We start from the raw sequence: 16,783 nt of genomic DNA on the forward strand, positions 1-16,783 counted from the left end.
CCAGTCCTTACCTCACCAAAACTGCCTCCAGCGTTTGTATAAGTGTTTAATGTGTTGTTTTTCTGCATTATCTCAATTATAACCTGGGTTAGGGAACTGAAACTTCCTTCTCCCAAAGTAGGTTTAACACTTCCTCATTTGCACTGATCAGCTTAAGATAATCAGCATCCAAGACAAACTCTGTTCAACTACAGAGCACCTTCTCCCCTGCAGCTTTACCAGAAAATCAGAATGAAATGCACATAAAGCATGATCTATTCTTTCCTTCTCCCCACAAAACACACACCAAGAGCTGCCTGTATCTAAGAAATCAGGGATGTCAGTCATTTAGAGCTAACACACAAACCTTCTCCAAAGGGCTCACTGTAGCTGGTCTTGCACCATTTCTGACACAAAAAACACCCTTAAACTCCAGGTCAGAGTCAGAAAACTGACACTTGAGTTGGGCCTCAGTCCTGACATAACCTTTAGCTGTCCTTTCCATCAACACACACAAACAGACACTTTCCTGCTACCTAACAGCACCCAAAATCTGCACAAAAACCTTTGATCCCAGGTCAGGAGAAGCACAACCAGTTTATTTTCACTGCTCTTCCCCCCCTTTTTCTCTCTGCCATTCCCAACTACCCAAATCCCACGTGCTGAGGTTTCATTTCACCCTCCCTGTTCTGTCAAGCTCCCAAAGTTTTGTTTACAAACAGCTTCAACACTAACACAGTTCCATTATCACATTATTCAACACAGCAGCCCCCAGGACAGAGAGAAACAGGAAGCCAAGTTTCCTGCAATTAAACTGAACCTTGGAATGAGGGAAGGAGGGAGTGCTCAGTCTAGTGGACATCCATTAGATGTCATCATTAGATGGCCAGGGGGAGGGAACTCCTCACTTACAGCTACTGAACTCTCAGACCCCAAGGACAGGGACTCTTTAGGTGGCCTGAGCCTGCCCAGGCAGGGATCTCTCTTCCCAAGTTTTGTCTGTACCTCCTGCTATCTCCTGCATCCAGGAAGGAAACCTGGCACATTGTCAGTGTTGTGCTCCTCACTTGTGGATCATTTAGGGAAGTGCTCTGTTCTCGTCTGCCAGCTGGAGTTGTTTAAATGACAAAAAAGTCTAGGGAAGGATGTTAAAAACCACCACTAAAACTGCAATCCCAAAGTACTTTCCAGGAAAGCAAATTGAAAATAAAATACACTGCATGGAGGAGAATCCACACTTGAGTGTTTATGGATTAACCAAGAGAACCTGGAGTGCCCATTTTTACCCAATATATTCAGTAACAGCTGTAAAAGACATGAGCAGGATTGCTGAAGGCAGAGATTCCCAAACTGACATCCATGTGTGTGCAATGGAAAAACAAAAATATGCAGGCACACACACAGTGCCTGGTACAGTGCACCTCCCCAGCACCCAGGAGGTAAAAGCAAGGCTGAGCAGCAGGACTCCTCAGCTTCTCACAGAGCATTTAGGTAATTAAACAGCTTGCCAGCAGATCTCTTAGAGCACCAAAATAAAGGCAGCTTCTGCTGCAGTTGTGTCCCTAAATCCGTGGTTATACAGTCACTTTAATCCAGTATAAATCCAGCTGGAATGGTCAAAAAGGCAGCACAAGCTGACAGATTACAGCTCACAGTGGTACCTTGGGGCACTGGAGACATCTGGGATGACCTATTTCAGAAGTGAGCAGGGAAGTGAAGCAGGATGTGCTCCTGGCTCTTTCTGTGCAGGTGAAGATTTAAAAGCCAGGTGTGTCAAACCCAGCCTGTGGCTGCCCTGGAGCAGCTGCAGGCACTGACAGCCAGAGGGGCAGGAAGCCAGCCTGACCCTACAGGTGAACACCCCAAGGATGTGCAGCTTTGAGAGTGGCAGCAGATCAGTGGTGAAAACCCCAAAGCCTTCACACAACTGTGACAGCAAAGTGCTCTGGGGAACTCAGGATGTGTCACCCACCTCTCCAAACCCCTCCTACTTCTCTCACCTTCACGTGCCCTGCATTTCCACTTGCTTAATTCTTCTGTAAAATCACTGAAAACCAAGTTTCTTAGGAGACCTCCAGACAAAACATTTCCATGGAATTTTTGCCTTTGCCCAAGAAGAGGCTGCTGCAGCCCTGCTCCCTGAGCAGGTGATCAGACAGGCTGTCTCCCAGGCTGGGCTGCTCCCAAAGCCAAGCTCTTTGAGTTTGCAAGACTTAATAAGCTTAGTGTTTACTTGATAGGAGGTCATTTTCCACCATTCCTGTTTCATCCAGCCCAGAACCTCCTGTGGAGGAGCAGGGAGTTCAGACAAATTCTAAATGAAGTTTTATTACAGCTGAAGTCACTGAAGGATTTAGAGATCATAGGAATCTCAAAGACTGAAAATATTAGCTTAGATGAAAGCTCTTTAATAAGTTTCCTTTCAAGATGTTTGCCTATCTAGAATCTCCACTTAAGCACCTGTTACAGCATTCCCATGGCACTACCCCAGGGAAAAAGGTTATGAGGATGTCTGTAGTAGTTATTTTACAACTTCCTTTGTCTGCACCTCCTCTTCTTTTCAGTCTCTTTGCTGTATTTAGCTTATTTCCAAAAGAGAAACCCTCTCAAAACAGTCACAGGTCTCTGGTTATCTGGGCACTCTGTGTTAAAGCCCAAATCAGAAAAAACAGTGCTGAAAAAAAAAAAAAAAAGCATAAATGTGCAGATGTAAAGGGGCACAGCTGTGCACCTTAATTTTAAAGGTTGAGTATGGGCAGAGGTCATTCAATGCAGAAAACACAAATAAAAAACCTCAAGTAGTTATTATAGGTATGGACATTACAAAAAATATAACAGGGAACAAGCTGGACTTCCCCCTTGCCATATGTAAAGCCCAGAACTCCTTGGGGTGAGGGGCACAGGGAACATGAACAGGAGCTGGCCCAACACCACACAAAGCTGGGGGCAAAGAGCTGCTCCTGCACAGCCCCTGCCACCAAACCTGGCAGAACCCACACACAGCACTGGCTGCTCTGCACCAGGAGACACATCCAGAGCCCCCCCAGCTCCAGCAGAACCAGGAACACTTCACTGCAGTGGCACCTCTTTGCCTTTTTCAGCAGATGCCAGCACACAGACCAGTTATTACAGGTATTCTGTATTTTTAAAATACCTTTAAAAATGCAACTAGTTATACCACAGGCTTTATTCCCAAGTTTGGGAATGGACAGTTCTCCACTGCCAGTTCCCTGAGACTTAACCTATATTCCAGGAGGGCTTCCACAAACCTGCAGCTCTCCCCATCCCAACTGAAAAGAGGTGAAAAACCTCATTTAAAGCTCCTGGCCTTTCAGCCAGCAGGAATTTGTTCCCATTTATCACAAAGCTCTGTGGATTGAATCTCCCCTCACACCTCAGTTGGGAGACTCCTGCTCATCTGACCCTGTTATTGCTGAGCATAAACACAGCTGGGCAGTGTCCTCAAACAGAAACCCAGGCTGGTTTCACTTCTGTGCTCTATTTCTGCATTAACCTCACTCACAAGAGCTGAGACAGCTCAGTGCTGCAGCACTGGGAGCTTCCCCCAGTTCAGCCTTTCCTGGGAAACAGTTCAGTTGGGCCACCAAATCTTTTCCACTAGCAAACCCAGTAGAACATTTCTACTCCAGGCATGATTGTGCTACCAACCCCTTTTGCATCTGTGATATCTGCTGAGAACAACTGGGGGACCCAGAAATTACTGCAGTTGGAAAAGCCACACACCTGATATCACAGACAAAAACCTTGCTGACACTTCACACCCAAGTTTTGCTCAAGATTGGCATCTGAAAGGTTACCCAAATTTAAAGTACAAGCAAGCATCCCAGTGCTCAGGCAGCAAAAAGATAAGGTAAAAACCTCAAAAGACATTGTAACCAGAATATCAGCAAAATGCCATGCAATTCAAAATAATCACACATCAGATCACTCTGATCACTGGTCTGTTTGCCGGCAAGTATCTCTGTAAATTAATCCAGGGCCAGAAGTGCACAACAACAAATGACTCTTTTTCCTTCCTTTCAAGCTGCAGACATACCCAAGATTGCAAATCACATTATTTCCTGTCAGATCTCCCAACAGGAATGTCTGACTAATGTTTCAGCTTTGTGGTACTACAACACTAAGTTTTTTTAATTGAAACAGATACCCAGTTTCCCCTCCTGCTTGTCATTTTAATCCCTGCCAACTTGCAGAGCTCCAAGGGCAGAAGACTCCCTTTTCCAATTACACAACAGGATAGTATTACTGCTAGAAGCTGCAGCAAGGGTTGAATTATTGTAACCCTTGGGTAATAAAAAGTACAGTAGTATGTTAAGTTGCAAGGTTCCCTTCTCAGCTGTCAGCATTCACTTTTTAGGATATTAGATGGGAAGGGGAATAACTGCCTGACCTGGGAAAACCCAGAGAAGTTCTGCACTCATGACGTTTCCATCAGCTGCACATATTCCTCACAATCTGTTTTTCCACATTATTTTTCCCTTGACTATTAACCCTCCTCTGGCAGATCCTATCTAAAACCATTTGTAATAGACTCATAAATCACAGCTCCATGACAGCAAGGTGTGCTGGGGGAGAAACAGCAAGAGCACAGTAAGGAAACAATCAAAGGTAATAAAACCTGAACGCAGACTCTGCTGTGGACAGTCATAAAAGGTCAAAGATTATTAAAAAGCAAGACACTGATGCAGACCTCATTCTCCTTCTCCTCAGCTACTTTTACCTTTGGTTTTGGCTGGAATGGACTCAGTGGGTTTTATCTCAAGCAGTTCTGACCACACCATCCCTCAGCAATGAGTTCAGCCCAATTTGCTGTGGTCAAGACCCAACAGCCCAAGTGCTGACACCACCCATTCCACGAATACCAAGTGAGGAGGATTAGAGATTAAAATAAAAGCAAGAAGTGATGGATCAGAAGGCTTTAGCAGAAGCTGCTGTACTCTGTCTCCCCCAGGTCCCCTGTAATCTGTATTTATTTACAGAGCAATTGGACAAGTCACGTCACAGCTTTTGAGTCAGCGAATCCTCCTTGGAGACATTCTCCTGCACATTATTTATTTTATTCTGCTGTGCTCTAACTTTCAAGTAGAAGTGAGCACATAGCAATACTAGTCTCAATTAATGACTGAACACACTCTTACAGCTTGTTTTCTGAATTCAGGTCTCAGTGTTGTACACACTGCAAATACAGCCAAAAAACCTGAGAAACACTGAGCAGCTTGTCCTCCATTGCTCCAGGAATGGAACACATGTGAAATTCAGAGGGACCTCTTTAAAGAGGTTCTCTAGGAACAAGTAACTCGTGCAGCTGCCCTGAAGCCTCATGCAGAGGAACTAAAATAATCCACGGGCAGGGGAGAAGCAAGGCAGCTTCACTTTCTCTGGCCCCATGTCAGTGCTGCTGACATGGGATGCTCGTTGCCATTCTGGGCTGCCAACACAGCCATGGCACGTCCTGCACAGGTTTAAAGGAGCACAATGGGCTTCCAGGGGCAGCTACCAAAGAGATCTCCTCCTCCAGACAAGCTCAATGATCAGTGTTTTGCCAAATCCTGTTTGATCACTTTAGCCTCCAGCAGCTCTTCCAAGCATCCCTGCAATCAGCTGTACCTGATTTCCCTTCCTCATTCCCACTCCAAACCACACCAGTTCTCTGTCCACAGTTCAAGTCCCAACTTCCCAGCCCAGCTCTAAAACAATTACTAAGTGAGTTATAATACACTGAAGGCACTCCCATCTGTGAGTTTCTAAATAATCCAGAGCTGCCTGCAGCCTAATCTCATGAACCAAGCAGTTGTCAAAACACTTCACATCCAGGGAGCAGAAACTACAACCCCTGATAGTCTGGACCAGGGCACTTGTCTGTAATTTCCTGTTTACAAGTAAGGACCCAACATCTCCAGGAGCACATTCTGCAGGTGATTTCCATCCCTGTAGGTGTTTCCTGACCTATTCCTGTTAGCACATCTACAGAGGTGTACAGCACACAGGGGAAAATTAACATTTCCTTGGCACCTCCCTCCCAGCAAGGATGTATTTCCAGATACTTGCACATACTTGTGCCTACTCTCAAAACTAATTTATCACTTTAGCTTATCCAAATCCAGTGCAAGTCTCCATCATGTGTCCAAGGAAAAGAACCATCACACAGCACCAAAGAGCAGGATGGAGCAGCACCAAGGCTTTCTGGGAACAGCTATTCATCCCAACCTTTGGTCAGGATCACTAATGATTTCTGCACCAGCATTTGTCTTCTGGGTAACAGAAACAATGTTTTATTTATTAAACTTGTCATTGAACATGACAATGCAATTTACTGGCTTTGATCTGGTGCCAAAAATGCCCGTGAAGCATAAAGTTTGTAAAAAGTCACTTCCCAATAAATCGTGGCAGTGAGTGACTATGCAATCTGTTAGCCCCACATGAAAGAGGAAAGTGGGGGCCACAGATAAAAGTTGCACAGATTGCAAAAAAAAAAACCAACAAAGTGTCTAACTTTTAATAAATGGATTAAAGACATTGAAATTCCCTGTAGAACTGATCAACTTTGCCAATAGGTTTTATGACTAATATTACTGCACAGTGGGGGATTTTCCCCATTTTCAGTCTCAATTTCACACAAAGAGCATTTTCTTTGTTAGCTTTAATTACAGATAGGAAATCTTAGCTGAACAGAATGCAAATAACCTGTTACAGCACAGCACTGAGAGACAAGAACTCTGCCTGACTTTGCAAACTCCTCATGAGGCAGCTGCAACACTTGGTTTGACTACCAGAAAATGAACACAAGTGTGTTTGTGCCCCAAAAGGTTTTGCAATCACCCAGTGCAGTAGGTCTGAGCTGGTTCACACATCTGGTAATCTGTTTTTCACACTCTCTTCCTGCCTTCCACTCATATATTCTGAAGAAGAGCCCCAATCCACCCTAAGAGAAGGGCTGCCTAATTTTTTACAGGGGTCACTTCTTTATTTTTTTAATTAAAACCATAATAATTACAAAGCAGCTCTTGAGATTCAACACTGCCATTAGCCATCCTGACCATCCACAAACATGTCATTTGTGATGCTTTCTTTGAATCCAGCTAATGCTCAATGACCTTTTCAAATGCTCTTCTCTTCCATGCACTGTTTGCTTCATGTTCCAATCAGCCTGGTCACAAAAGTTTTGGAACTGCTCAAGTGAAATGGAGAAGCAAAGTTGGGCAAGTTGCTCTTGGCCTGACATCCAGTTCTCCTTTCAGTCAACTCAAATTCTGTTTTGTGAGAAATCACATCCAAAACATTTGAGAAAATGCACAGTGTAGAGCAGCAGGGAGCACACAGTGCATTTGAAGGTGACAGTGAACATCCTGTGCTGACTGACAGCAGAACTAACACAGTGTCAACATCCCAAATTCAGGATCTGCTCTATCCCAGCTCTCCTGGAGCTGACAGCTGCCTGCCTTCAGATGCAAACTCAGCACTTTGCAGCTCCTGGAGGCTGCAGCCAGGGTTGTAAATTCAGGAGATAACTCTGGCAAGTAACTGGATGCCTGGCAGGCAGGAGGCAGAGAGGATCTCTCATTAGCCCTCTTCCCTCAAAGTCCTCCCATTCCTCAAAGGTCAGGAAAGTAGGTTAATATGCCTTCTGCTCAGGTCTCACATGCTGGACCTCAGTGACTGCCCAGCTCTGCCCCAGCAATTCCAAGTTTTAAACCAGGAATTTCCTGCTTTTGCCATAGGCCATGAGAACACCACACCTAACAACACATTCACACCTCCCAGAATTCCTTCCTTTGCTGGAATTCCCCACAGCTGCCTATCCTTGCAGTTTTTTCATGCTTTTCCTCACCACCTTTGAGCCTGACCTACCCTCCATCAGAGCTGCAGAGACACCCAGCTCCACACAGGCCCTGCCACCAACCCAAGCAGTGCTGATGTTTTCTGGGGGAGCACACATGTGCCAGCTTCAATCCCCATCAGGTTTTTCCTTCACTCTCACATGAAGTTAAATTATTCCATCTGCCCAGTCTGTGCCTTACCAAGCTCTGGATTAGCCCTGCCTGGACTCATGGCTACCTGAAGCTGCTTTAGACCCCCCAGTGGAGCCCCATCAATGCTGAGCCAAGATTACACACAAACCTCTCTGGATGACCCCTGGATCTGCAGGGTGACAGCACCTGGTGCACAAATACAGCTGTAGTCAGCACAATGCAGCTGATATTTTACCTCATTCCTCCATTTCATGGCTCTCTCCTCCCTTGAATTAACACACCAAAAGCCCCATCTCTTGTTTCCTGAGCCTGTCTCAGGTTGCAAGCCCAGGCTGGCAGCCAGGCCCCCACTGCCTGGGCTGGCAGAAGCTTTTTAAATCCTGGTATTTACCAAGGCAAAAATATCCAGGGAAGGCAGGTAACAGGACATTGCTTTCAAACTCAGCAGTTTGTCTAATGGAAAAGAGAGAAAGTATCACCTGAACAAACACAAACAAAATTCCCTGAGAGAATAAAGAGTATTTTATTTATAGTGGCTTCAGGCAACCACTAAGCTTCTGTCTTCAGTGCAGTCTCAAACATTTTCCTTCCACACAAAATCCTCTTACTTAAGTGCTGTTTTCAGTCTTGTTTCAGCTGATGCTGCTAAAATTGTAAGATCCCGAGTTCTGCTTTCACCCAGGCTTGTAAGGCTCCCACTTTGCAACAAGGACGTGACTGAAATTCCAAGTCAATGCAGCAGGAAAGGACTGGGCTGCACTTTGTGTGGAGGACATTCCCTTCAGTCTCAGGGAAGGACACACTCTGCAGCATGCCTGCAACACCTGGAGTCGAGTCCCAAGGGGCTAAACCCAGAGCCAGGGCTCCCAAAGCAACCCTGCACTGAAAACAATGCAGGTACACTGGTAAACTATAAACTAGAGAGGTTTAATTTGTACAAAGCAGGAATAAAGTGGGCAACTCATGAGCAGGGCAGCCAGGTAAGTCAAGTGCCTGCAAATCCATCCCCTAATTCTTCAGCCCAGTTTGAAAGGTGCAGCACAAAGAGCAGGAGCTCAAAGCAAGCTGCAGATTTCCTTCTAAAGTCTACAAGAGGGAGGGAGGAAAAAACAGCACCAGATAATACAAGGAAATTAATCTACTGGTTGGTGCCAAGGCTCATACCACTACTCCAGGAAACACAGCACCAGGTATTACCTAATGCAACTAAAGTCATTCTAAATAGATTGTTTTGGGCACAAAACAACAGAATAGATGCTGCTTTCAACTCCTCACACAAAACTTCACTGCATCAAAAATGCAGGAGATGGAGAGGGTTTCACTGCATCTGCCATCACAGAGGAGAGTTACAATAATTTAGCTGAGAAACAAGCAAAGCTCCTTCCTCAAATCCACCCTCTCAGCTCAACTACCAGAGAAACTCCTTTAAAACTTCCTCACTAGCACATTCCCCCTGTGCCCCACCAAGGAAGTTTCAAAAGCAAATGTCTTGTCTAGCACCCAGGCAGGAGCTCTAACTTGCCAGGACAACCTGTCTGGAAGCATCTGTTCCCATCCTGCTTTAGCACACAGGACTAAGAAGTGAATTTTGGCCACTGGGTCAGATCCAGGAATTATTCAGCTCAAGTCACAGGAGTTCCACACTCCCCCAGTTTTCACTACACTACTTGGTTACTTCTCCCAGGAACATCAGCAGGAACCCCTCAGTCACACACTATTAAATATTTAAGAAGGCATCACACCAAAGATGAAGGAAAAGATCAGTTTATCCTCCAGTTTGAAGTGGCCACACCCCCACTGCACTGGCCTGAGCTCTTGATCTTCAACTCGGAGAAGCTTTTTAATTAGCTCAACCTATCAGCAAACAAAATTTGGGTTAAAGCCCAACTAGAGAGAGCAGGAATCCTGGGAAAAGCTTGTATTGCTCAGAGATATTAATTACTCCTTCAGGGATGAAGCCTCTGTGGCAAAGAAATCCAAATTTGAAATCCCATGGTTTTAAGTGAGATTTTTTTGCCCTTATTCCTGGAAATGGCAAAGGCTCAGGAAGAACTGAAGCATACACAGGCATTGGGCCTTTCTCCTTGCATTAAGGAGAGACACAAAGATTTATCTGGCTGAGGCTTTTTAAACTGCTCAGGACTCCCAGCATGAATCAGTGGGAAAGCAGGAAATTCTACAATGCAGTTTAAAAATCAGTTTATGAATCACTTTATAAAGTGATTGACTAAAACATATTGATAAAAACAGAAGATCAGCATCTCTATTGACTATCTTCTACTTCTGCAATCATCTCCTTCACCTGGAAAAAAGTTATTAAAGCATATTGGATTAAAGTAGGATAAAACAACAGGGCTGAGCGTGGACAAGCCTCTGAGCAACCTGGCCTAGTGAAGGTGTCTCCATTAAAGGTCCTTCCAACCCAAACTATCCTGGGATTCCACAGCCCTAAACTGGGTACAGGGCACCTTGCAGAACCACACATTCCTCCAGTAAAATTGCTCCCTTCAGCAGGCACTGAGAATAGTTTTATTTTACCTTGAGTTGAGTCTATCACAGTGTGAACCAGCTCAAAGGGGACAAATCCCAGCAAAACATTTCTCTACAAGTTCACTTTGCAGGGTAAGGAGCTGCTTGGATTTGACCAAACATCCCCACAAAGGGCAGGCAGAAAGAAACAAGGGCACTGGCACTGCCCATTGAGCCTGCACAAGCATCCTCAGGCTAAATCTGAATTTTAAGGCTTTGGGGTGACCTAACAGGGGCCTTGCAATGCCTGAAGGGAACTGGCAGGAAGGATGGGACAGACTGTGGACAAGGGACAGAGACACAGGACACAGGGAATGGCTCCCACTGCCAAGGGCAGGGATAGGTGGGATCTTAGGAAGGAATTCTCCCCTGGGAGGGTGGGGAGGCCCTGGCACAGGGTGTCCAGAGCAGCTGTGGCTGCCCCTGAATCCCTGGAGTGTCCAAGGCCAGGCTGGGCAGGGCTGGGAGCAGCTGGGACAGTGGAAGGTGTCCCATGGCAGGGATGGGATGGGATGGGATGGGATGGGATGGGATGGGATGGGATGGGATGGGATGGGATGGGATGGGATGGGATGGGATGGGATGGGATGGGATGGGATGGGATTCAAGGCCCCCTCCAGACCAAACCATTCCATGATTCTCTGATGCACCAACAGCAAAGAGGAGCAGTACAGAGCCCTGGGGAGTGCTGGATGATGATGTGCAAGCCGAGTTCCCCAGCCATCCTTCATCCAGGGAGGCCAAGGGATGGATGGAAAGCAAAGCTGACAGCTGTGGAAGCAGAAATTGAGAAGGGCAGCATTGCCATTTTCCCAAAGAAAGTCATTTCTCAACTCAACTCCAGTAATAAGGACTAAAAATAGTCACCCAAAAGAGCTGAGCTGCACTTTCATTCTCTTTCACTCCCAGATGTCAACTAGTCCCATATCAGCATATACATTTACCATAAGAGGAAATCCTGTTTGAACTTCAGCTTGTGAATGCTTTTCCCTCCCTAATCAGCCACAAGATCCAGCATCACTGCAATGGCAGTATTCCCCATCCCAGTGATATCCTCTGACTTGATTATTTTGGGAATTTGCCTTTTAAGATAACATTTAGCTAAGCTCACACACTTGGCTTGCCTAATAAAACACAGACTCTACCAAACAGCTGAAGTTAGTGTTTCTCAAAAGGCAGGGGGTACAAAGGACTTGCTGTGGATACTGAAAATGTCCCCAAATCTCATGGTGGAGCTCCAAAAGGGAAACAACCAAGTTAGAGATGGGCTCTGATTCCAGCCAAACAACTCCCATCCTGAAAATCTCAATGACCCTGAGCAGCACACGAGGTTTGTGCTGGTGTCACTGTCACATCACACACCCTGGGCTGTGCCTCACAAATCCTAGATGGATGATGCACAGCCAGCACTACACTAGACAGTCTGAATTTATGGATGATTAAATCATAAAATTTTGCTAAAATTGTCCTCCTTTTCCTCAAAAGTTGCATAGCAGAAGAAATCTCTGCTAACATGATCAGGCCAGTTTACATAACCTGGAAAGAAAGAGTTTTATTTTTACAAAGAGTAACTGGATTCCATCCATTCATAACCCACAATTCCAGAAATCTCAGCAGATCCACTCTCCCAAGTCCTGCTTTGCCCTGAACAGTGCATTCCATTTATTTTTAGCACAGGAGACACCATCCATCCAGGCACTTTTCAAGCTTCATGTGTTTCCCTGAGCACCTGACTGAAATGTGGACACAGCTCCAAGCTCTGCAAGGAGACAAAGGTTCCATCTCTGCTCTACACAGACATTGGTACCCTGTGGTACCACAAAAGTGTCTGACCCTATATCCTGCACCATACCAACTGTGCTCTTCAATGAAAGGGCCATTCCATCCTTCCAATGCTCCACTTCTGCTCTCAGAGCAGGAAAAGTAAAGATCCTGGGAGAACCCTAAACACTGAGTTGAAAATGGAGACTGCAGATCCATCCCTGAAGTCCACTAACACTGGAAACCACCACATAGTGTTGGAAGTTCTGATCACATTTCTTCTATGCCCACTGGTCTCCACGACTAAACATGAAAAAACCAGAAGGCAGCAAAACCTTGTAACACTCAGGGAATTTCCAATGGATTTGTCCTGTACCTCCCCCAAACAACTGACATTTTTATATCCCCTTCAAAGAAGTTGGTAGCACTGTTATTATTTTACATGAAGCTTCCTTGTTTTCTTTGAATCCTTTTCCTGTGAGGATTTTTGCAGTGGCAGAAGTCAGGAGTTTGTTGGAATCCCAGTTTGAGATTCCACAGTCAGACTGTGCACATCCAGATTTCAGTGTGTTAAAATAAGATACACAGCTGGAATGAGATGCTCTGTCCTGTGAGGACTCAGTACAGCACCTGCTCTTGTTTGAAGCAACAAGGAACAGAACTTTGATCATAACTGTGATTCACCTTTCACCTGACATTATCTTTATTCTGCATGATACAGGTGGCTACAGCTCCAGAGAAAAAACATAAAGGATTGTCTCTGAAATTCCTATGAATGAAGGCAAGAAGGATCACACTTGGATGGTTAAACTGCTGTAGAGCCAGGCTCTGGGCTGTTCTTTTACAAACTGAACACATTCAAACACAGTTGAACTGTCATGCTGGAAAACCTGAATCACAAATCTCCAGGAGCATGAAGTGATGTGATTCCCTCCAAGTGGCTCCCTGCAGGAGGAGGCTCAGGAAAAGCCCCTGTGCAGGCAGGAGCAGAGCAGGGCCTGGGCCAGCTCCCTGTGCTCCTGCCCTGGGCTCCCTTTACACAGGGAAACCGAAAGGGTTTGTGCCTGGCTAATCCACCGGGCAAACACAGCGAGATGGAGATTCCCACACGGCTGAGGAAAGTGCAGGTTCTCAGAGGGAAAGTTCTCAGCCCTGAGGAGGAGCAGCACCCACGGCTGTGGCAGCCCTGCTGGGGCGGCGCTTGCCTTCCCTGCACACGGCGGACCCGGTGCGATCGCGGCGCCCGCAGCACCAACCCCGGCCCGCAACGGTGGCGGACAGCCCGGACTGACACAGCAGCGGCAGCGGGCGGGCCCAGCGCTCCAGGCGCCGCAGCACCCACCAGCTGGAACAGCCCGGGCGGTACCGCCACAGCGGAGCCATCCCCCCTGCAAACAGCGCCCGGGACCGGGGACCTGCCGGGAACCGGGCAGCGGAGCCCCGGGCGGGCCCCCCGCCCCCGGGCCCTGCGGAGCGCCGGGCCAAACCTCCGACACCTCAGCGCCCCCACCAGCGCCGCCGGGCCGGGCCGCCCCTCCCCGCGCCCCGGCGGCACCGCCGGACCCTCCATCCCTTCCTCCCTCCCTCCGTCCCCGCCGTCCGGGGGAGGCCGGGTGAGGCCCCCCGGAGCGAGAGGGCGGTGTGGGCGCGGGGGGCGGCGCGGAGGGGGCTGTGCGGAAGGGCGGAGGCCGCGGGGCCGGGCCGCTCTCACCATGTCGGCTGGGCGGGTGCGCGGGGCGGTAGAACGGCGGCGCCTCCCGGTCCGTCCCTGTCGCTTCGACGCCGCGGCCCGTCCGCTTCCGCCGCCGCCCGGCAGTGAACATCCGGGTCAGCGCCGCCGGCCCCGCCCCCGCGGCGCTCTCCGCCAATCAGCGCGCGGCTCGCCGGCTATCGCCAAGTATGGATGCGCGGCGGCGGGGCGGGGCGGAGCGAACCACGCCACCGGCGATGGGGGGAACGAACGGACGGCGGCACCAACTGCGGCGCGGGGGGAGCGCGGCGGCCAATCAGGGCCCGGGGGCGGGGCGGGGGCGGGGCCTGCGCAGGGCGCGCCAGCAGCGCGGGTCCGGCCCTCAGTTGGTCCTGGAGTGTCTGCGCGGTCGCATCATTCTGTTAAACACCATAAACGCATTTGTCTAAGTTTAAACGGAAGGCAGCACGAGGCACGGCAAACGCCACCCAGAAAAGGCAACGAGTAGCAAACTCGTCACCCTAAAGCTGGTTTTACACAGCTTTAAACTACACTTCACACATCCCCCAGGTCTAAAGTGATGCAGAAAAACAGGCAGCCTCTAGCTGCATAAGGCTTGGGATAATTATTAATTATTTTCAAAAGGAAGTGCTCGGTGTTGTCTGGGAGGTACCTGCTGGAAGCTGGGCAGACACTGACTCAGTTGGATGCCTTCAGGGCTCAGGCAGTTGTGACAGGATGACAGGATTACAGGTTTGTAAGGGTTGGAAGGGATATCAGGAAACATCTAATCCAACCCCCCACAAAGGCAGAGTGCCCTGGGGGTGACCTGAAGCAGGATCTCCAAAATAAAACAGTAGTATTTCACTCAGGCTGTCCCCCAAAAAACACCATTTTTCCTTCTACTGAACTAGCTCCCATTACAGTGATTTCAGGTAAGACATTCAAATTCTAGACTCCTGACTTGTCCTTCAGATGGCAATCTCAGAGCTACAAGAGACAATTATCCCAGGAAAACATAAGGATTCATTAAGCAGCAACACCTTTCTCTGCAGCTTCTTTTTAGATCAGGTCAGGCCTTGTTTCATCCCAGCCAGGACCCAAAAACCCTCCACTGGAACTCTGTGCTGCAGACTTGGCCCTGGGGAGCCAAAAGCCCTTTCCTCTGTCTGGAGGAGCTGGAAATGCCAACAGGGGACTCACAAGGGCTTGTCCCTGGGATGTCACAGAACAGTCACACAGGGCTCTTCCCTGGGATGTCACAGACACTGGACAGTCACACAGGGCTCTTCCCTGGGATGTCACAGTCTCTGGACAGTCACACAGGGCTCTTCCCTGGGATGTCACAGTCTCTGGACAGTCACACAGGGCTCTTCCCTGGGATGTCACAGACACTGGACAGTCACACAGGGCTCTTCCCTGGGATGTCACAGACTCTGGGCAGTCACACAGGGCTCTTCCCTGGGATGTCACAGTCTCTGGACAGTCACACAGGGCTCTTCCCTGGGATGTCACAGTCATTGGGAGTCACACAGGGCTCTTCCCTGGGATGTCACAGTCACTGGACAGGCACACAGGGCTCTTCCCTGGGATGTCACAGAACAGTCACACAGGGCTTTTCCCTGGGATGTCACAGTCACTGGACAGTCACACAGGGCTCTTCCCTGGGATGTCACAGTCTCTGGACAGTCACACAGGGCTTTTCCCTTGGCACATCCTCCCCGGGGGAAGGTGACCCAGGCCAAGCTGTGACGCTGCACTCACACATTATCACAGTTTTTTTGTGGCTGGACACTGAACGTTCCCAGCTATCAGATAACAAACAGCACCTGGCAGGAGATAACAGCTCCGACTGCTCCTTAACTTAACGGGGCAAACCAGCCAAGCTCTCAGTCTGCAAAGAGCAGCCCCGATTTCCAGGGGCGTGAACAGCTCGGACATGGATCGGGTTACAATAGCCAGAGACAGCAGTGCACCGCATGAATTTGCACCACAATGGAGCCCGTGCAGACGGAACAGCTCTCAGTGGTGTTTGCAGGCAGGAACAAACTGAACCTGAGAAGGGAGGATCAAAAACAGTAGAACGATCTCAGGAAAAACAGGAGCTGTATTGCTTCACATAAACGCAGCACCACAAAAAACTCCATCAGTAACCAGTACCAAACAAAGATAATTTCCCAAAGGTGGGGAATTATCCTTCCACATCTGGGAGAGCAGCCACAGGACCTCAGAAGGCTCAAGAGACTCCAAATTCAGTCCTTTGCCTCTACTCCTCAGCCTAACCTCCTTCAACCCGTGTAAGATGCAGCAATCCCAAACGGCTCCTATTTTGCAGTCCCCAGATCCTCCTCCAGTCCTTGCATTCCCTCAGAGCTGCCTCCCAGCAGTAATTAAGAAAAGCAAACCTGTTCATTACACAGGCCAAATTATTCATTCATTTTCCAAGGATCCACACATCTAATGCACGTGTATTCCTCAGGGCTGGGAGGCTGCAATTGATCAATTTGAAAATGCCTCTAAAATTCCCTCTTTTTGCCACAAAATTCATGCAAAGTATTCAACCACAACTCTACTTGTAGTAGCTTTGAGTTTTGAACAGAAACAGCTCCTAGCTGCTTGCTGGAGCAGCACAGCAATAGCAGAATTAGGCAGCCCAGTAGACTTCAAACAATTTGAGCTCTAAATGAATGTCAAGGCCAAGAGGATGTTTTTCTTAGAGAAAGAAATATAAGCATCCTGGATTTTGTTTTCCTACTAATAGGTATAAAGAAGAAAAAACAGCTGCTCAATGTTTCCCTAGAAATATTTGCATTAAGAAGATCTGCAGATTCAT

At 48.0% G+C, this 16,783-nt stretch overlaps 1 protein-coding gene across 4 annotated transcripts in view; it reads right to left on the reverse strand.

Moving 5' to 3' along the window:
* CAPZB (capping actin protein of muscle Z-line subunit beta) overlaps window positions 1-16,783 on the reverse strand; it is a 63,156-nt gene that overhangs the window by 39,827 nt on the left and 6,546 nt on the right. For 2 of the 4 annotated variants that reach the window (XM_079326204.1, XM_079326203.1), the window contains exon 1: window positions 13,972-14,131. The exons of the other annotated variants lie outside the window; for them this stretch is intronic. In XM_079326204.1, the coding sequence (XP_079182330.1) occupies window positions 13,972-13,974 (3 nt within the window). In that variant the 5' untranslated portion in view covers window positions 13,975-14,131. Of the gene's footprint in view, window positions 1-13,971; window positions 14,132-16,783 lie in introns of those variants that run through there. 4 annotated transcript variants of the gene reach the window in all.

Source organism: Erithacus rubecula (genome assembly GCF_903797595.1).
Source record: "Erithacus rubecula genome assembly, chromosome: 24".
Classification (NCBI taxonomy): Eukaryota; Metazoa; Chordata; class Aves; order Passeriformes; family Muscicapidae; genus Erithacus; species Erithacus rubecula.